The 21987-nt window shown below is 48.7% G+C and overlaps 1 protein-coding gene across 5 annotated transcripts in view; it reads left to right on the forward strand.

Annotated features, from left to right (window-relative positions):
* The window catches only part of LOC148017077 (uncharacterized), a 242764-nt gene that overhangs the window by 185196 nt on the left and 35581 nt on the right, over positions 1-21987 (forward strand). For all 5 annotated transcript variants that reach the window (XM_087662400.1, XM_087662402.1, XM_087662401.1 and 2 more), the window contains one exon: positions 8682-9085. In XM_087662400.1, the coding sequence (XP_087518526.1) occupies positions 8682-9085 (404 nt within the window). The remainder of the gene's footprint in view (positions 1-8681; positions 9086-21987) is intronic.

Raw genomic sequence — 21987 nt, forward strand, 5'->3', positions numbered from 1 at the left:
CTTCTTTTCCTGGCTTGGCGATAGAGTATCGCCAGCTGGTGGAAGACTTTGAACGGCTCTTCGGCAATGTCCTTCCCACGTCTTTCGCGGATACAGGGACAGCAGAGCAGGAGTCCCAAAGTACGGGTAGCAGTGAAAGAGGTCAAGAATATCCCACAGCTCCTAGAGATTGAGACGGGCGGGCACTCCTTTAGGCAGCAAGTCATTGTGACTGGGCAACCAAAGCAGTGCCTGCGCTGCCACGACTTTGGGCATCAGGTTGCAGTTTGTACGCTTTTTGGAGCCAAGGCGGCTCTGCCAACAGGCCTGCAAGTGGACACTGACGGCTTCACAGGGGTCCAAAGACGACAGAGAGGAAGACGGCAGGGGGGGCGTAGCCAGCTCCTCAGGCCCAGCCTCGACAGTAGGGAGCAGGTGGGCAAGCGACACCCCCTCGGCAGAGCACTTCACAACCCCCTCCCCTGCCCGTCCCACTTGGCAGGACCACAGCCCCCCACATCTACCACCCGCGCCACAGACTACCTCACCAGAGATCCCACAGCCCCCGCACCCACATCCCATGCCCCCCTACTCATCCTAGCCCATAGCCCCCCGTTTCTAAGGCCACCAGCTCCCCCCACACCCACCATGCACCTCCGTCCATCCCACCATCCCTCGATCCTCTTCCCCCCCCCCCCCCCCCACCTCCCCTAACAAGCACCCCCCCTATCCGCACCCGATTCAAGTGATCCACCCCAGACCCACCCCCCCTCCTCCCACAGGAGATGATGAGCCACACAAGCCTACATCCTCCTCGCACCAACAGTCTTCCCCCTCCCATACAGCCACCAACTCATCCACCCCTGCTGGTCGTCATACTTTCCGGAGATAGGCATAGCTGTTGCCACAAGAGTTTATCCGCATTGGCCTATGGTTCTACCTGAGAGTTGCAGAGCGCGGAGAGTTCCCACTACCTCTAGAGGTGGGGATCTTCGTGGTTCATAAGTAAAGTAGGGGCAAGGTCCATCTACTAGCACCATCGGATGGACCAAACTACGCCTTCTTTTATTAGTCCTCTCACTCAGGGGAGTGGACAACTACACAGATAGAGGAGTTGGAGAGTTAGGTGGTGGACCGCATCTCCCAGTGGATGGGGGAAGGACTGGTTGCATGATGGACATTAACTGGTGGACTGGTGCCGACGTCCCACACTTGAGAATTATCTTTTGAGCCCCTCCATAGTGGAGATCCGTGAGGGATGTGATCGAGTGGCCCCTGGCATAGGCGGCCTGTTTCTACGAGTGTACAGAGTCACGACTCTCAGCATGGCTGATAGATGCATTGATAGTACCACCTAGAGCATCTATCACCCCTTTGGTCCAAACAAGGGCCACCATGGGAGAGTGGAGTTCGCCATCCAAACCAACGGCAAAGTGTACTTGCATGGGAGGTCTTTCTGTTTTGGCAGTAGGAGCACGAAATGCATAGAGAAACCCTGCCTTCCACAGGAGGGAGAGGTCGTTGGACTTCTCTTGGGGATACAGGCGGCTAGGTAGAGTCCTACAAGAGCGATTGGACAGGTTTTATGTGGGAGAAAGAGGAGGCTCTCATGGAGGCTAGATTGAGTAGTTGGCAAACACCACGTTGTCCGATCATTGCCCGGTTCTCCTGCACTTGATCCCCCAGCATCCGCCCTAAACACACGATCTTGTCGCATCCCTGACTCGATCTATAGGAGGGAGGAGGTGACGAGACAGATAGAGAAGATTTGGACTAGAGAGTGGGATAGGAGGGACCGGATAGCAGAGGAGGTTGCAGAGGTCCTAGCTGAGTCGAGCAGAATCTTCCAAGAGGCAACCATACAGGCTAGGCAACAGAGCTGGGAGGAGGAGAGAGCACCCCGGCGAGACCTTGTAGTTAGGTAGAGATTATTACAGGAGGCACCAGGGGATCCCACCCTCCACGCATAGGTGTGTGTGCAAGCAGCCATTGCTAGCATAGAGGACAGGCACTCGGAGTTCTCTTTCCGAACCTCCACAGCCTTCTGGGCGTGGAAGGGGGACATGATGTGCAGGGAGTTCTTTCAGGTGCACCAACCTCACACCGCAAGAGAGCAGATACACAGCCTTCGTGATCAGTATGGGAGGACTCGTTCTAGCTCAGACGAGGTGATGGAGATTGCCACCGACTATTACACACGCCTTTTCCAACAGGAGAAAGCTTCAGCTAGAGGACAGAGATGTAGACAACAGGTTTGGGATCACGTCCCGTGCCTTGCCATAGAGGAGATGAGATGCTCCCTCCTAGCCTCCTTCAAAGAGAAGTAACTAAAGGAGGCTTTCCATACACAGGATGGGCAGAAATTCCCGAGAGGATGGCCTCTCTAAGGCCTTTTTCACTACCTACTGGGAAGTGGTAAAGGATCCCCTATTAATGGCCTTCCATGAGATTTTCACTTCAGGACAGATGCCAGGGAGTCTTTCGGCAGGCCTTATCAATCTTCTCCCCAAAGGGGGAGACTGGTTGGAGCTTTCCCAATGGAGACCGATCACCTTATTATTAGTGCCTTATAAGGCACTGGCAAAGATGATTGGTAGGAGACTACACCTTGTGCTTCCAGACATCATCCATGACACACAGACAGGCTTTGTCCAGGATAGGAGCATCCTAGACAATGTATTTACCTTCTTTGAGGTGATAAAGTGGGCTCAGCACAGTGGGCAGAGACTGGTCGTACTCTTGGATTTTGAGAAAGCTTATGACAGGGTGGACTGGGATTTCCTAGAGAGCACCATGGTGAGGTTGGGATTCCCCAAGGTTTGGATTCGCAGGGTCTCCGCCCTTTACAGATCGGCCACCAGCAGGGTTCTCATAGGCAGAAGGCGACGAAAGGAGTTTCGGCTGGAGAGATCGGTTTGAGAGGGCTGTCCCCTAGCCCCATACCTATTTTTACTCTTTGCGGAGGTAATGTCTCACTTCCTCAGGTCACATGTGAGCGGATTAAGCAGCCTCCGACTTCCATTGAGAGAGGAGACTGAGTTGTTAGACTCAGAGTATGCAGATGATACAACACTCTACATTGAGGACGATGCCTTGATGCTGGAGAGAATGAGGCTGGCTCTTGACATGTTCTGTTGTTCTGCAGCAGGAGCGAAAATCAACTAGCAAAAGTCGGTCGGTTTCCTCACAGACCCGGACTCTAGCATGGAGTGGGGTGTCCACCTAGGATTTAGATGGGTGACCAGAGGATAGACCGTCCGGTACCCTAGGGTTCCAAGTGGGACTCCACATCACTCCTACCCAGCAATTTCTTCCTGCCCTTGACTCTATTCAGAGGAAATTGACCTACTGGAGCACGGCTCATCTCTCACTAGCCGGCCGAGCCCTGGTGATTAACCGGGTCCTCCTAGCGACGGCCTAGTACATCGCCTCGTGTTGGTGCTTCTCCTCATCATGCGTAGTGCAGCTTCGCCGCCTAGTGCGGAATTTCCTTTGGTCACGGTCAGATGGTTCCAGGGATTCCAGAGCCAAGGTGGCATGGGCGACCATCATACCGCATTAGTCAAAGGGAGGGTTAGGGATCATAGGCCCAGAGTATCAGAGTATGGCCCTCTTGGGCAAGCTAGTTGTCCGCGGCCTCACACTAAGCGGGCAGACTTGGAAGGTCTTATTGCAAGAGGGCCTTCAGGACTGTAGACCAAGGCTTGGCGGTGGGTGGAGGCCGTCCCTGAGATGGATCTTCACGTCAGCCCAGATCACCTTTCCCACGCAGCTTACTCTACGTGTGGCAAGGCCTTTGGAAGGCCCCAATCTAGAGCCCCCTAGGCTGCCAGGAGGAGATAGACCATCAGTCAGTGATCTGAAACCCCCAAGTCAAAGATCAGGAAGGGGCACAGATCGGCGAGCGCCTCCACATCTAGTGGGCTGGTTGGGAGGCCGGCCCGGCTCATACCATCAGGACATGGTGGGAGGTATACAGGATGGCGGACGAGGAGGTGTTGCAGTGAGTATCAGGCTGCCAAAGAGGAGTGGAGTTGAGGAGAAGGGAGATAGATGCAGCCATACCTTTGGAGTGGCTTGCTCCCCCGTTACGAGAGCTGATAGAGCCCAGGGAGGTATGGGCAGCTAGGTTTTCACCAACAGGCTTCCCCCTACAAGTGGCAGGTAGAGTGGGCGGTGCCCCGCAGGGGACTTTCTTTGCCGTCCAGGACGGGGGGCATCTTGCCCTTGACAGAGGATAGCAGGATGAGGGGATAGCCGCCCTCTCATGGAGGAGGATTCGAGTAGTGGGCCTTCAGGGGAAGACATGGCGACTAGACCACTATGTTTTCTGGAAGGAGCTCAGGGAGTGGCACCTTTGGATCTGGGAGGGCAGACCACCTGATGAGCTGGAGTGGGATCCAGGAGAGTGGTTATGGCTGGCCACTGTGGTCGCCAAGAAGCCACCCAGGTTTCTAGAGTACACTGCCAGAATTGGCAGACAGGTACTGATGCAGGAGAATATGGATTGGGCACCGTCACGTAGCAGGCACTAGGCAGAGCACAACATCACAGAGCCTTTCCAACGGGCCTTCTCGCGCCTCTTATGGGATAGGTGGAGGCTGAGAAGGGTGTCATATTTCTTATGGTTGGTGGCACATGGAGGCTTGGCAGTGGGAAGTTGGCTTGCCCAGATGCAAAAGGGAGGTTGTAAGCACTACACACAGCAGCCTCTAGAAACCCCAAAGCACTGCCTTTGGTCATGTGAGAAGGCACAGCTTGTGTGGAGAGGAGCATGCCGCATCTTTCACCGCATAGCACCCAACCTTGGATGTATCTCATGGGGAGCTTTCTGTTGGCAAGCAGTCAGCCAGGGCCGTCACCTTCTGTATGAGGCTGGGATGTAGGACACGATATTCATTATCGAGGCAAGGTCATGCGTAGTGATCGGTTTGGAGGCTCTATCCATCTGCCAGGTATTGGAGCCCACAGCAGACCGTTCGGAGATATGGGAGATCATAGGGAGTCTTACTGGAGTACAGGTGACCTTAGCAAAGCTCTAGACCTCCATCATCCACTCCCTCTGTGGCCGTTGGGATCAGGTGCAGGGTGAGTCCAAGGCTCGGCAAGAGCTCCATTGTCATTTCATGTGCACATGGGGCAGCCAGGACCTGTTTTTCATGATGCAAGCATCTACTCCAGCTAGTTTGTTGAGCATGAGCACTCCATTCTAATCAGTTTTTTTGAGTAATATAATCACCCACATTTTACTTGAAAAAAAAAAGTATATCCCTGAAGCAATCATCGGGCAGCAAGATAAGCACTTATAGTCCCAATCCATTAAGGAATACCTCATCAAAGGGTAAGGCCTACCCCTGGAAGAAGCCTCTTAGCGCCCATCAACCATTTTCAATGAATTCTCCTACCTCCATCAGGCCCAAGGGCTGGAAGACTAGCCGGTCATGCCCCAATGGACCACCCTCTGCCTACAGACTGCACACTATTTTTGAACAGTTTTGTACTTATTCAAATCTTAGGCATGTGCATTCTACATAGGCTGAAAGTACTTGTCATAAGCTCCGTTTCGATATGTGGTACACCCTATTTGGAGCAGCCTATCAAAAGTTATGACCTGTTTACTTCAGCAGGCCCTGGTCCTGGACAGCATGTTGTCCTTAGTCTCTACCCACCCAATTTTCATTGTCAAAGAGCTCATACTAGTACTCTGCAACCCTCCCTTAGCCCACCCATCACTCCCCTCTACTTTTCCTTGTTTTTGACGGCAAAAACCTTCAGGTTGGGGATGGATTGTAACAAGTGGGGTACACACCGACTAGGGTTTAGACACCTAGTCACACTGACCGGGGTATATAAGGTGTAAAAGCCCCAGATTAAGGCAATCAGTTATTATCAAGATCATACTCTTCACCTTCATCTCCTGCTCCCATGGCTTCCTCCTTCCATCTCTCCTCTTTTCTCTCTTTCTCTCTCCTCTTCTAGTCTTCTTCCTTCTTCTTGCTCGCTTTCGTTCTCTTCAGCTCTTCTCCTCTCTTCTCTTAGCTTCGTTCATTACATTGACAAAGGGCAGCAAGATGAGGGGATAGTTTTCCTTTCATGGAGGAGGATTCGGGTGGTTGGCCTTCAAGGGAAGACATGGCGGTTGGACCCTTATGTCTTCTGGGAGGAGCTTAGGGAGTGGCGCCTCTGGATGTGGGAGGGCAAGCCACTTGATGAGCTGGAGTGGGATCCAGGAGAGTGGCTATGGCCGGCCACTGCGGTCGCCAAGAAGCCACAGACGTTCTTCGAATACACAATCAGGATTGGCAGACATGTACTGATGTAGGAGGACATGGATTGGGCGCCGTCGCGTTGTAGGTACTAGGCAGAGCACAGCATCAGAGAGGCTTCTTGAAGGACCTTCTGGCACCGCCTATGAAATAGCTCGAGACCGAGGGTATCATATTTCTTATGGCTGGTGGCACATGGAGGCGTGGCAGTGGGATGTTGGTAAGCCCAGATGCAAGAGAGGAGGGAGCTTGTAGACACTGCACACAGCAGCCTCTAGAAACTCCAAAGCACTGCCTTTGGTTGTGTGAGGCGGCGCAGCTCGTGTGGAGAAGAGCATGATGCATCCTTCGCCGTATAGCACCCAGCCTTGGATGTATCTCATGGGAAGCTTTCGCAGTCAACCAGGGCCGTCGCCTTTTGTATGAGGCTGGGATGCACGACACGATATTCATTATTGAGGCAAGGTGGTGCGCATTGGTCGGTTTGGAGACTCTACCCATCCACCAGTTACTGGAGCCCACAGCAGACCGCTCTGAGGTATGGGAGATAATTGGGAGTCTTACTGGATGGCATATTTGGAAGGCACGGTGTCAGGAGGTTTTGGCGGGGAGAGACTTTCAATACAGGTGAGGTTTTGGCGGGGAGAGACTTTCAGTACAGGCGACTTTAGTAGAGCTCTAGACCTCCATCATCCACTCCCTCTGTGGCCGATGGGACCAAGTGCAAGGCGAGTCTCGAGCTTGTCAAGAGCTCCGTTTCCATTTCATGCGCACTTGGGGTGGCCAGGATTTGTTTTTTGTGATGCAGGCAGGCAGCCCCTCCATGGCTTCTTGCCCCCATCCCCCCTAGACTGCCCTGAGAGGCTTGTATACTTGATATATCTGTGACTCTGCATCAGCTCCAACTAGTCTGTTGAGCATGAGCAGTTCCTTGAATTGAGGGTTTTTTCTGAAGTAATATAATTAGCCACACTTTATTTGCAATAATAATAATAATAATAATAATAATCCTATTTATGATTATTTTTTATAAGTATGGCTTGTTCGCTAGAAAAGGTTGGATAAAAACTAGAGTTTGGCAAACAAGCACCTATTCAGCATGGAAGAAGCCAAGGAAGAAGAAGAGTTGTGAGGCATACATTGGCACTTTGCGGCGGGCCTAGAGGGAGAACTTCATTCCCCAAGGTGAAACTAGGGTGGAGAAGGGGGATAATGACTTGCAGACAACAAAGATTCCAAGTTCTAGTGAAGGGAAAACTTCACCTTACCCACAACTCCCATGGGGACCACAGGCTGCTGTGAAAGAACCCCAGAGGGAGAAGTTGTGCATGCCAGGGGAAGTACAGCATGTTGACAGGGCTGAGGAGTTGGCAGCAGTTTGGGAGGGTGCGCTCCACTTGCTGATGGGGGGAAGAGATTTGTGTGTGAAGCTCATTGTTGATTGTGGGTGGAGGCTGCGGCTTGCAAGGTGGGGTAGGTGGGGGGAAGCTGGGGGTGGTTTCTTTTTTGGAGGGGGGAATGGGCAGAAGTCGAGGAGGGTTTGGCAAGCTGAGAGGTCACGTGGTGGGGGGAGAGCTGACTTAGGGGGAGGTGGCTGGGGAGGGTTGTGGTTTGTCGAATTAGGGATGGGGATGGAGGTGTTTGGGGGCGCTGTTGTGCATAGAAACCCTAATTCGAAGACACCATCAACTTAGCAACATAAAAGATCATTAAAAAAGATGGTGGTAATAGAGAGAAAATTCTTGTGAGCAATATTATGTGGAAGGTTCATGTATTTATAAGCCTAGAGAACTTCATATCTACCCTATTCTTCTAGGTTGACATCATTTTGTACAACAGAAGATGCACATGGGAACAGATGGAAGCCAGGTCACAAAGTTGGATGATAAACTTCCTTGTGTCTAGTGTTATTAAGTCTCTGCTAATTGTACACTTTGTGGTTCAGTATGTATGGGCATAACACCCAGATCATGGAACTTTGATCTAGCATTGATGTAAGCATAATCTCTCTAAAAGGTCATCATACTTTTTCAGTATATCCTGTTTGATGTTATAAGCATGTTCTCTGGAATGGGGAACTTCAGATGTTTGTGGAAGTCAATATTTCTGCTTGCAGAAAGTAATATTCCATGAAACTGAAACAGTTGTGCTGTTAAGAATCTGTCTTTTCAAAGTCAGAGTTACTGACACACGCCCTATAGTCGTCATGTTACATCATTTGAGCTTCTTTCTCCATGGACCAAAAAAAAAAAATTATATCACTGTTCATCACTCTTTTTATGTTATTTTGATCTCAAATTTTGTTCTCTTATTTCCTTGGAATCATGATACAATACCAAGTTAAGAAGTGTTTAAGCAACAGTGCACACTTTCTAGTTTACATGTTTCTAAAGTACCAGGCCATGTTTTGATCATTTCTCCAACTCTATTTTACAGGTGTTGAAGGAATACCTGTCACTTTTCTGTTGACTGATACTCAAATAATCAATGAAGGGTTTGTTGAGGACATCAACAATCTGCTGAACTCAGGAGAAGTTCCAGGTCTTTTCACATCTGATGAGAAAGATCGTATCGGAGGGGAAATGCGTGAGTATGTGAACAAACTTGGCCTACCTGAAACTAAGGATGTCCTTTACAACTCTTTCATAAACAGAGCAAGAGATAATTTGCATGTTGTTCTATGTATGAGCCCTATTGGTGAATCGTTAAGAGCAAGATGCAGACAGTTTCCATCTCTGATAAATTGCTGTACTATTGATTGGTTCAATGAATGGCCTGAGGAAGCTCTTCTCTCTGTGAGCAATTATTTTCTCGCTAATGTGGAGCTTCCTACAAAAGAGGTAAACATAAAAAGCATTTCCCCGCTCTCTTTTCTTTAAGCTTGTTGAAATCAGCAGTAACCAGATATGCAAGAGGCCGTCTGGCCAGCTTTTCTCCATGTGCTCTCTCTCCTTTTTTTTTGGCTAAGAGGTAGTCTTAATTACTAGATCTTGCTCAGAGAGAGAGAGAGAGAGAGAGAAAGAGTATATCAACATTTACGAAAAAGAGTATATCAACATCTCTAAAAATGTGGCCTATGAGACCAAAGCAATACATACAATGATGGTGTGTTTCTCATCTGGAATGAGAAAGATGAAAAACATGCCTATAAGACTGAAAGGTGAAATAGTGTCCTATAAAAAGAATACACGTCGATGATCTAAAAGTAAAAGTAGAAAAAGGACACTCTCCATCAATGAGATGTCTGTCCTCTAAGGAGATGTATCTTTACATGGCTAAGGCGTCTTGGCATCTATCTCCTGTGGCGCTCAATGATGGCTCTAATTTGTATATAGTGTGGATGTCTAGGCCTTCGTCCAGGTGGACGTTGGTGTCTAGGCTGGCTGAGTGCCACTACTCTCTCCAAAGGGACACCTACAAAAGATGGGGTCCAATGATGATGTACTCCTAAAATCTATCATCGGTAAAACGCTCCCTGTCGACAAGTTGTTGCCCGCCATCATGCCTCCCCCATCCCTCCTGCCGCTCAGAGTGGAGGCATTCGCGCTCCACAACAAATTCCTTAGACATCCAATCACCCTACTTTTCCCCAAACTTGGCGATAGAGTATCGCCACTTAGTGGAGGACTTTGGATGACTCTTTGGCACCGTCCTCCGTGCCTCCTTCGCGGACGCAGTCACGGCCACAAGAGTCCCAAATATACATGTGGCAATGAAAGAGACAAAGAATATACCACAGTTTCTGGAGATCAAGCCAGGTGGACACTCCTTCAGGCAATAGGTTATTGTGACTGGGCAGCCAGGACAATGCCTACATTGCCATGACTTTGGGCATCAAGCAGCAGACCGCACGCACTTTGGAGCCAAGGCAGCTTCCCCAACAAGCCCACAGGTGGACATGGACAGCTTTACATGGGTCCAGAGAAGACAAAGAGGGAGACGGCAGGGGGCGCTGCAGTCAACCCCTCAGACAAAGCCACGACAGCAGGGAGCAAGATGGCGAGCATCGCCCACCCAGCAGAGTACCACACGGCCCCCCCCTCCTCGCCCCACCCGGCAAGACCACAGGCCTCCACATCCACCCTCCACGGAGGGGTCACAGGCCACCTCACCCTAGGGCCCACATCCCCCACACAGTCCCCCACCTCCTCCCCACGGTTCTCCCCCCGACCCTAGCCCACAGCCCCCCGACCCTAGCCCACAGTCCCCCAACCTCTAGAGCCACCGGTCCCCCCCCCCACACCCGCCTTGTTCCTCCGACCACCCCACCATCCCTTGATCATCCCCCTCATCACCATCCCCCCCCCCCCCCGCCGATCAGCCCTCTTGATCCCTACCCAATTCAGGTGACCCCCTCCCCCCCCAATAGGAGGTGAGGGGCCCCATACGCCGACATCCTCCACTCACTAGTAGCCTAGCCCCCCCACCTCCCCACACAGCCACTAGATCATCCGTCCATGCCACCTGTCACACTTTCCCGAGACAGGAGCAACTGCTACCACAGGAGGTTTTTCGCAATGGTCCGTGGTCTTACCCGCGAGTTGCGGAGCACCGAGAGTTCCCACTACGTGTAGAGGTGGAAATCTTCGTGGTACGCAAGTCAAGGAGCAGTAAGGTTCATCTACTAGAACCACGGGATGGACCAAACTATGCTTTCTTCCTTCAGACCTCTCACACAAGAGATTGGACGATGACACAGATAGAGGAGGAGGTGAAGAGTCAGGTTGCAAACCACATCTACAAGTGGATGGGAGGACTAGCACTCTTCTCCCAGCAGTGGCTTGATTGCATGATGGACATTAACAAGTGGGCTGGGGCCGAGGTCCGACATCTGAGCATTATCTTTCGAGCCCCCCCGCAATGGAGAGCTCCGATGGATGTGATCGAGTGGCCCCTAGCACAGGTGGCCCGTTTCTACCAATGTACATAGTCACATCTCTCAGCTTGGTTGATAAATGTCCTAGTGGACCACCAGGTGTATCTATCACTCCCATGGTCTACCGCCCGAGGGCTACCATGGGGGAATGGAGTTCACCGTCCACGCCTACAGCAAAGCGTATCTGCATGCCTCATAGCTCTTCTTCCTCGTTAATAGCTTCCACACCAAACAAATGCCTGTTTGGTCACTCACAAGTTTCCCCATGAGTTTACATCTCGCATCTTGGAATGTGAACAGCCTCCACTACAGCGGGACACGTGGTTCCAGGAAGTTGATTGTTCAGCAAGAGCTGCAGCCCTTTGCGGATGGATCGACATCTTACCTTTGCAAGAGCACAAGCTCACACCCGCCCAAGCCCAGCGGGTAGAGAAGGTACTCCCAGGTAGTTCACACACCTACTAGGAGCATGCCATCGGTGCCCATGGCAGGAGTGGAGGCGTATGCACCTCTATTGGCCTGAGCCTCACTACCTGTGTACAGGACCACGAGACGATTGTAACAGGGAGGGTTCTATGGATCAGATTGGATATTGGGGACTCGTGCCTTGGAGTCCTCAATGTCTATGCCCCTACTGAGGTTAGGGCACGTAGCAAGTTTTGGGTGGAGATTGCTCCAGGACTCCCAAAGGTGGACTCTTGGATTGTTGGAGGAGACTTCAACAACCTAGAGGCCTTAGAGGACCTGCAGGGCAGAGGCAGAAATTACCAGGGCATGGCTAGGGAGCAGCAGGAGGAATGGGAGGTCTTCCTACTGGCAGTAGGAGCACACGATGTTTGGAGAAGACCCAGCTTTCCATAGGAAGGAGAGGTCGCTAGACTTCTCCTAGGGATACAAGGGGCTAGGCAGTGTTTTGCTGGAGTGGTTGGACAGATTTTATGTGGGAGAGTGGGGATGCTCTCGCGGAGACCAGGTAGGGCAATTGGCTGGCACCACTTTGTCTGATCGCTGCCCGGTTCTCCTGACACTTGATGCCCCATGTTTATGCCCCTACGGAGGTTAGGGCATGCAGCAAGTTCTGGGTGGAGATCACGAAGGGACTCCCAAAGGTGGATTCCTGGATCGTTGAAGGAGACTTCAACTACCTGGAGGCGTTGGAGGACCAACAGGGCAAAGGCAGAAACTACCAAGGCATGGCCGAGGAGGAACAGGAGGCATGGGAGGTATTTTTACTGGCAGTAGGTGCACGCAACGCCTGGAGAGACCCTATCTTCCACAGGAGGGAGAGGTCATTGGACTTCTCCTGGGGATACAAGCGTTTAGGTGGAGCCCTACTGGAGTGGTTGGACAGATTTTATGTGGGGGAGTGGGGAGGCTCCCTTAGAGGCCAGATAGGGCAGTTGGCGGGCACTACGTTGTCCGATGACTCCCTGGTTCTCCTGACACTAGACCCCCCAGCATCTGCCCTAGACACACGATCCTGTCAGATCCCTGACTTGACCTATAGGAGGGAGGATGTGACGAGACAGATAGAGCAACTTTGGAGTAGGGAATGGGGCAGGAGGGATCGGATCATAGAGGAGGTTGCAGAGGTCCTAGTTAAATCAAGCAGAATCTGCCAAGAGGCGGCCCTACAAGCCAGGCAGCAGAGTTGGGAAGAGGAGAGACCACTCCGGCGGGACCTCGCAGCCACCCAGAGATTACTGCAGGAGGCACCCGGGGATCCCACCCTCCACGCACAGGAGGTGCAAACGCGAGCAGCCATTGCGGGCCTAGAGGAGAGGCACTCAGAGTTCTCCTTCTGCACCTCAGCAGCTTTCTAGGCACGGAAGGGGAATACAATGTGCAGGGAGTTCTTCCAGGTGCACCAGCCTTGCACCTCAGGAGAGTAGATACGCAGCCTCCGAGATCAATATGGAAGGACTCGCTCTAGCCCAAACGAGGTGATGGAGATTTCCACTGACTACTACGGCCGCCTCTTCTAGCAGGAGACAGCCTCAGCTAGAGGACAGCGATGTAGGCAGCAAGTTTGGGATCACATCCCGTCTCTCGTCACAGAGGAGATGGGACGCTCCCTCCTAGCCCCCTTCACAGAGAACGAACTAGAAGAGGCTTTCCATACACAAGACGAGCAGAAATGCCCGGGAAAGGATGGCCTCTCGGAGGCCTTCTTTACTACCTACTGGGAAGTGGTGAAGAACCCCCTCCTGATGGCCTTCCAGGAGATTTTCACTTCAGGACAGATGCCAAGGAGCCTTTCAGCAGGCCTCATCAGTCTTCTCCCCAAAGGGGGAGATCGATTTGAGCTTTCCCAGTGGAGACCAATCACCTTGTTGTCAGTGGCCTATAAGGCATTGGCAAAGATGATTGGTAGGCGACTACGCCCCGTGTTGTCAAACATCATCCATGACACACAGACAGGCTTTGTCCAAGATAGGAGCATCCTAGACAATGTATTTGCATTCTTTGAGGCGACAGAGTGGGCTCGGCACAGTGGACAGAGACTAGCCGTACTTCTCTTGGATTTCGAGAAAGCTTATGACAGGGTGGCCTAGGATTTCCTAGAGGGCACCATGGCGAGGTTGGTTTTCCCACAGGCTTGGATCTACGGGGTCTCTACACTTTATAGATCGGCCACCACCAAGGTGCTGATAGGTGGTAGGCGTGGGGAGGAGTTTCGGCTGGAGAGATCGGTCCGGCAGGGCTGTCCCCTAGCCCCGTACCTGTTTCTTCTCTTTGCAGAGTCGATGTCTCACTTGCTCATGTCCCGTGTGAGCGGTTTACCCAGCCTCCGACTTCCAGTGAGAGAGGAGTCAAAGTTGCTAAACTCAAAGTATGCAGACGATACAACACTCTACATAGAGGATGATGAGCTGATATTGGAGAGAGTGAGGCTGGCCCTTGAGATGTTCTATTCAGCGGCGGTAGCGAAAATCAACTGGCGAAAGTCGGTTGGTTTTCTCACAGACCCAGACTCTACCACAGAGTGGGACGTCCACCTTGAATTTAGATGGGTGAGCAGAGGGCAAGACCGTCCGGTATCTAGGATTCCAGGTGGGACTCGATATCACTCCCGCCCAGCAATTTCTTCTAGTTCTCGATTCTATACAGAGGAAGCTGACCTACTGGAGCACGGCTCGTCTCTCACTAGCCGGCCGAGCCCTGGTTGTTAATCAGATCCTCCTAGCGACAGCCTGGTACATCGCCTCGTGTTGGTGTTTCTCCTCGTTTTGCGTAGTGCAGCTTCGCCGCCTGAGTTTCAGAGTATGGCCCTCTTGGGCAAGCTAGTCGTACGCGGCCTCACACCGGGAGGGCAGACCTGGAAGGTCCTACTACAAGAGGGTCTTCAAGATTGTAGACCAAGGCTTGGCGGTGAGTGGACCCCTAAGATGGATCTTCATGTCAACCCAGATCACCCCCCCTGGTCACCCTTCCTACGCAGCTTACTCCGCATGTGGCAGGACCTCCATAAGGCCCTAATTCAGAGCCCCCCACGTTGCCAGGAGGAGATAGACCGTCAGCCGGTGATCTGGAATCCCCAGGTCAAAGATCGGAAAGGGGCACAGATTGGCGAGCGCCCCCACATCCAATGGGCTAGTTGGGAGGCCAGCCCGGCTCGTACCATAAGGACATGGTGGGAGGTGTACAGGATGGCAGACAAGGAGTTGCTGCAGCAAGTATGAGGCTGCCAGAGAGGAGTGGAGTTGAGGTGAAGGCAGATAGACGCAGCAATACCTCTGGAGTGGATTGCTCCCCCGAGACGAGTACCGATAGAGCCCGGGGAAGTATGGGCAGCTAGATTCTCACCAGCAGGCATTCCCCTACAGGTAGCAAGTAGAGTGGGTGCGGCGCCCCGCAGGGGACTTTTTTCAATGTTCAAGAGGGGGGGGCGTCTGGCCCTTGACAGAGGGCAGCAAGATGAGGGATTAGTTGCCCTTTTGTGGAGGAGGATTCGGGTGGTGGGCCTTCAGGGAAAGACATGGCGACTGGACCCCTATGTTCTCTGGAAGGAGCTCAGGGAGTGGCTCCTTTGGATCTGGAAGGGCAGACCACTTGATGAGCTGGAGTGGGATCCAGGAGAGTGAGATGCAGAAGGAGGGAGGTTGTAAGCGCTGCACACAGCAACCTCTGGGAATCCCCAAGCACTGCCTTTGGTCATGTGAGGAGGCGAAGCTCGTGTGGAGAGGAGCATGCCACATCCTTCGCCGTATAGCACCCAGCCTTGGATATATTTTATGGGAGCTTTCTGTTTGCAGGCAGTTAGCCAGGGCTGGCACCTTCTGTATGAGGCCGGGATACAAGATACGATTTTCATCATCGAGGTAGGGTCCTACACAGTGGTCGTCTTGGAGACGCTACCCATCCGTCAAGTACTGGAACCCGCAGCAAACCGCTCTGAGATATGGGAGATCGTAGGGAGTCTTACTGGATGGCATATTTGGAAGGCGCGGTGTCAGGAGACTTTTGGCAGAGAGAGACTTTCAGCATAGGCGACCTTAGCAGAGCTCTGGGCCTCCATCATTCATTCCCTCCGCAACCGTTGGGATCGTGTGCAAGGTGAGTCTAGGGCTTATCAGGAACTCCATAGTCATTTCTTACAAACCTGGGGTGTCCAGGACCTGTTTTTTGTGATGCAAGCAGGCAGCCCCAAATGGCGATACACCCCCCCCCCCCCTACATGGCTTCTCGCCCCCATCCCCCCAGACAAGTGAATCCAATAAATAAGAAGCATAGAAATACCACTAACACACGAACATAAGAAGCATGACCTATACTCGTGCATCGTAGTATGGGGGATGGGGATGGGAGCCACATTTTATTTGCAAAAAAAATAAGAAGCATAGAAATACCACTAACACACGAACATAAGTACCAAGTCCAAGCCAAGAGATAAAATCAGCCCATGATAGGGTAACTGCATCCAATAAATATCAAGAGAGCATGTACATGTCACAACGAGTCCCACTGTCTTACTGTGATAAGCTCAAGCTCAACTCCATAAACTAAATGTTGTGTAGTACATCCAAGTACCAATGTGGCTTAGTACATAAAGCTGAGTAGTTCCCATTGAAGCAAAAGTTGAATGCCAAATAAGAAAGCCAACCTCAAACATCATGTGAATGACATCCAAGCAACCAAGATCCATAGAGCATACATCCAGAAGTATTGAATCCAAGTAGTCTGCAAACTCTGACTGTAGCATGCAAGTAGCATCCAAGGATAGGAATGGTAGCCAATGTCAAAGCATCCAAGCTCCAATCTTGGCTTGGGAACATCTCATAAACATATCCATAGGCATACATGACAACCAAAGTGTGGGTACATCCAATATGTGATACCTGAGTGGCTTCAAAGCATAATGAGCATAATCTTTATCAGACAACTGCTTGTTGTCCACTATGAACAGCAACGAAATCCCTACTAAAACTGAGCCAATGCAAGCTCAATCAAAGGCCAAAAGCATTCCAAGATATATGCCGAGTATCCCCAAGTGTCAAACTAACATTCAGGTATCGATACCAAGCCTCAAAAGTATCAAATGACAAGAGGCATATGCTTTTCCTAGATAAATGACATTTAGTCTTGCTAATATAGTACTAAAATGACAATGAAATATGAGCTATTTCAAGCTCAAATCAGTCCCAAAAGCATAACCATACCATCCGGGCACCAAAATAGCATCCCCAAAGCATCGCATACATTATGGAATTTACTATTTTCTATCCAAACCGGAACAGTTATGTTCTATGTGAAATAGAGAACAGAAAACTACACAAAATCAACTCTATGAGTGCCCAATTTTTTAGATCTCATCGCACCCTTCGTTTCTAGCTATAGAACACCTAAATCGGATATCGTATGCAAAAGCTATGGCCAAAATACGACAATGCTATCAAGCTGCCATAGTTGTCCACGACCTCTAAAGCATGCTCTATATCAACTCAAAATGGATAAAATGGCTGCTCCTTAGCTCAATAAGCACTCAACAAAGCTCAGCTGAGACTTGGGAAGCTCCTCAACAAGCACGGAGCAAGCTAGAACAAGTCGGAAGAAGGAAAGACTCAATGCATACCTCGAGAGAAAGAACCAATGGTTGGCATGAAACCTTGAGTTGGCTTTCCAAGCACTCTTTTAGCGGTCTATCAAGAAACAAATCTAAGCATCGCTACCCGGCACTCCCAGGGAATGTTCCGAGCTTTGTCGCCTAGGGTTTCCCGAATCCGCCTCGCAACGGAACGTTCACGACCGAACCCACTACGATCGACCTCAAATTCAGGTTCCTAGTTCTCAAGGTCTCCTGTTAGCATTCTAGCGTCGGGTTTTGGAAATCCTACTTAACGCAGAGATACCCAATCCGAAGCAGACCCATGCCGCACTTGATTCAAAGAGAATGGGAAACGAGAGGGATGCGCTGCTCAACCTCTTTGCCCATAGGGCATAGTCCCATTCCGGTCCCCTCAAACGACATGAATCGGGTTCTAACCTAACAATACCTAAAGGTAGAATGACGGTAAAAACTTGTGAGAAACCTCCCAGTTCTCTAGGACCACCCTGCCGTAGGACGGACCCGTCGGAGGTCTCGCCCACCCGCTTCCCTTAATAGCTTTAGTTTTCTAATTAGGCCCTACCACATTTATGTGTGACACTTAAAGTCAGCTTCATTAATTAAGCCTTTTAGGAAACATGGTTCATTCACATAACTTATAGCACAGACACGAAAACAGAGCAAAGCAATCTATTGACAAACAAGTTCAAATAAGTTCCTTAACTTATCTTCAAGTTAATCTTCGTCTCCCGGCCATACAGGAGAAATTATGTATCGCTTCTGTCCAAAAGAAGTATCCCTTTTGCCCTGCAGAAGTAACTGGTCCAATTCACATGGCACCACAAACTCAATCCTTTATCTAGAATAGGATCTCCCAACATGCCCAGGTGTTGGGGGCCACGGAGGTCTTCAACTCCATTCTAGACCTAGCAAGGGATATCCAGAGCTCCAACTGACCCGCAAGTTGTCTAGGAGCGAAACATCATTCCCGTGGTTGGCCTTTTCACCACTCGACCTTCAGCCCATGAATCGAGCAGTGCCCTCTCGGGTTAATACGCGGTGCGATCATGGAGGTGATCCACCCGTGCAATATATCCTTCCTTAATTAAATCCTTTAAGAATCAAGCACAAACAAGGCATTCAGCCCTAATATCATTTTCCATGAAAACATTCCTTTATTCTCATGGCGACTTGTCATCACAGACCCTTGCCATGCATTTACCATAAATCACAAGCACTTGGAATAATCATCCAAACAACAAAGCAGCAACCAGTTGAATGTAAAAGCATTTAGGATGTTGTTCGATCAATCAACAAAAACTAATTGCATTCTTTTCAAACAGTGCAAGAATAGACGATATAACATTTCCATCGTATATTTGCTCTCCCCCTTGGGATCTAAGAGCAATACTACGCAAAAATGTTTATTAACACTTCCTTCCTTTGGCTAGGGCATATGTTAAGGGTTCAAACACTATTCATGATGTAAGTTCTATAGGTCACTTACCTTGATTGGTAACCCAACCCTGGATTCGGATTGGCAAAAGTCATCGTTATCCAACGGATCTCAAGACATCCTAGTTTTAACCCTTATGATCAATTTCTTGTACTAGCTCTTGGTCAAGTCATGAGGCAACTAGAAAATTATCCTCATATATCAAACATGTTATAGGCATAATGTGTGAATACTTAATAAGATAAGTGCAAGATGATCTCAAGTAATTAGACTCCAATAGGCCGTGCATTGAGCTAGAATCTAGCTTTTCTTAATATTTGGGCTCTTAGGCTAAGTACTTTTGAAGTATCTAAACTTTAAACTAGTACTTTCTATTCATGATTCTCAATGTTATATTCTTTTAGTAATTATGCTATTTGTAACCCTTGACTATACCTTAATCTAGCACTTGTATGCACAATCTTTTAATGTCGTTCTTTTGACGACTATGCCATTTATAACACTTGACCAATTCTTCCTTGTAATTGCTCTACTAGCAAATAAGTCATATGTAACTAGGTGTAATTATCTTCCCTTAATATATGCACTTCACAAACTCCCTCTTTCGAGTAGGTGAGATGAAATTTATCCTTTCCCATGACCTATACTCGTGCATCGTAGTATGGGGCCTAACGTATCTCATACGGGAATCAAAGCAAGCATCTATCAATTTGAAAATACATTACTTACGACCGGAACCGCAGTTGGATTGACAGTGATGCCTTTGCCCGAAGCCTTGTTGTTGGTTGCAAGATTGTCATCCGCACACGACATTCTTCGCTTGGAGGCCATCGTCCGCAAGTAGACTCAAGAGATTAAGAAGGTGGAATAGATTCAAGATGGGAGATCGTAAGAGAAGATAGTTAAGTCGAGGATCGAGATAGAGGGAATTGAGCTAATTCTCTCCCTTGCAGCCTCTCGAGGTAACTCTTCTCTCTCTCTTTCTCTCAAGCTCTCTTTCAAGCTCTTCCTCACAATCTCTTGGAGGGGTATCCTTCTCTCTACCTCTCTCTCGCAGCCTCTCGGGGTCTCCTTATGCCTTCTTATGCCTCTCCCATGCCTCATATTTATAGTGAATTAGAAAAGAGGGCTTGTGGTTGAGAAGTGGAGCTCTTTGTGGAGGGGGATCTTGGAAAGATTAGTGATCTAATGCTCAGATCATAAATCTGATGGTTCCATTGGCTCCGAAAGGGGGATAAAATTCCAAGACACTTGGATAGAAAGCTCTTAGTTCACTCTTTCTTCTTTTCTCTATTCAAAGTGCTGTCCACTGCCTGTGTATTGCGATCGCGGCGCGCGCAATTTCACGAATCCTCTCTTTATTTTTTTCTTTTTATAAAATCTCCAAACTAACTAAAATATCACTTGTCTTTTCTTTTAAATGATATCCAGTTCTAAAAACCTCCATATCTTTTTTTAGGATAATATCTAAAGTATCTAAAATATACTATTCATGATGTAAGTTCTATAGGTCACTTACCTTGATTGGTAACCCAACCCTGCATTGGGATTGGCAAAATTCATCGTTATCCAACGGATCTCAAGACATCCTAGTTTTAACCCTTATTATCAATTTATTGTTCTAGCTCTTAGTCCAGTCATGAGACAACTAGAAAATTATCCTCATATATCAAACATGTTATAGGCATAAGGTGTGAATACTTAATAAGATAAGTGCGAGATGATCTCAACTACATAGAGTCCAATAGGCCATGCATTGAGCTAGAATCTAGTTTTTCTTAATATTTGGACTCTTAGGCTAAGTACTTTTGAAGTATCTAAACTTTAAACTAGTACTTTCTATTCATGATTCTCAATGTCAAATTCTTTTAGTAATTATGCTATTAACCCTTGACTATACTTTAATCTAGCACTTGTATGCACAATCTCTTAATGTCGTTCTTTTGATGACTATGCCATTCATAACACTTCACTAATTCTTCCTTGTAATTGCTCTACTAGCAAATAAGTCATATGTAACTAGGTGCAATTATCTTCCCTTGATATATGCACTTCACAAACTCCATCTTCCGAGTAGGTGACATGAAATTTATCCTTTCCGATGGCCTATACCCGTCCATCATAGTATGGGGCCTAACGTATCTCATACGAGAATCAAAACAAGCACCTATCAATTTGAAAATACATTACTTACGACCGGAACCGTAGTTGGATTGACAGTGATGCCTTTGCCCGAAGCCTTGTTGCTGGTTGCAGGATTGTCATCCGCACGCGACATTCTTCGCTTGGAGGCCATCGTCCGCAAGTAGACTCAAGAGATTAAGAAGGTGGAATAGATTCAAGATGGGAGATTGTAAGAGAAGATGGTTAAATCAAGAATCGAGATAGAGGGAATTGAGCTAATTCTCTCCCTTGCAGCCTCTCGAGGTGACTCTTCTCTCTCTCTTTCTCTCAAGCTCTCTTTCAAGCTCTTCCTCACAATCTCTTGGAGGGGTATCCTTCTCTCTACCTCTCTCTCGCAGCCTCTCGAGGTCTCCTTATGCCTTCTTATGCCTCTCCCATGCCTCATATTTATAGTGAATTAGAGAAGAGGGCTTGTGGTTGAGAAGTGGAGCTCTTTGTGGAGGGGGATCTTGGAAAGATCAGTGATTTGATGCTCAGATCATAAATTTGATGGTTCCATTGGCTCCGAAAGGGAGGTAAAACCCCAAGACACAAGACACTTGGTTAGAAAGCTCTTAGTTCACTCCTTCTTTTCTCTGTTCAAAGTGTTGTCCACAGCCTATGTATTGCGATCGCGGCGCGTGCGATTCCGCAAATCCTCTCTTTATTTTTTTTCTTTTTATAAAATCTCCAAAGTAACTAAAATATCACTTGTCTTTTCTTTTAAATGACATCCAGTTCTAAAAATCTCCATATCTTTTTTTAGGATAATATCTAAAATATACTAGTTTTGCCCAAAATCTAATATTTTTGGACCATCCAACTATACACATTAACCTAGTGATTAATATAACTCATAAGTCTTGTTCACGTTGTAATTTACGTGAAGGGTGGCTACGGTCCTTGCCAATCCAAGAAAAATATCGAATTTACGACTCTTGATTTTTTTAAATAAAATATTTTTAATTAAATAAAAATTATTAATAATTAATGTTAGTTAGTTTTTACCTTAGTTAGACTTTAGTTAGTAATCTTACTAACTTATTAATTGACTAACTAATTTTCGAACCAACCAACTAACTTTTATTGTGCGGAGATATTACATCCTCCTCTTCAAGTTAATCTTTGTCTCCCGCCTATACAGGAGAAATTATGTATCGCTTCTGTCCAACAGAAGTATCCCTTCTGCCCTGCAGAAGTA

This window comes from Lygodium microphyllum, chromosome 22, assembly GCF_053477565.2.
Source record: "Lygodium microphyllum isolate KBCC chromosome 22, Lygodium_microphyllum_v1.1.10, whole genome shotgun sequence".
NCBI lineage: Eukaryota > Viridiplantae > Streptophyta > Polypodiopsida > Schizaeales > Lygodiaceae > Lygodium > Lygodium microphyllum.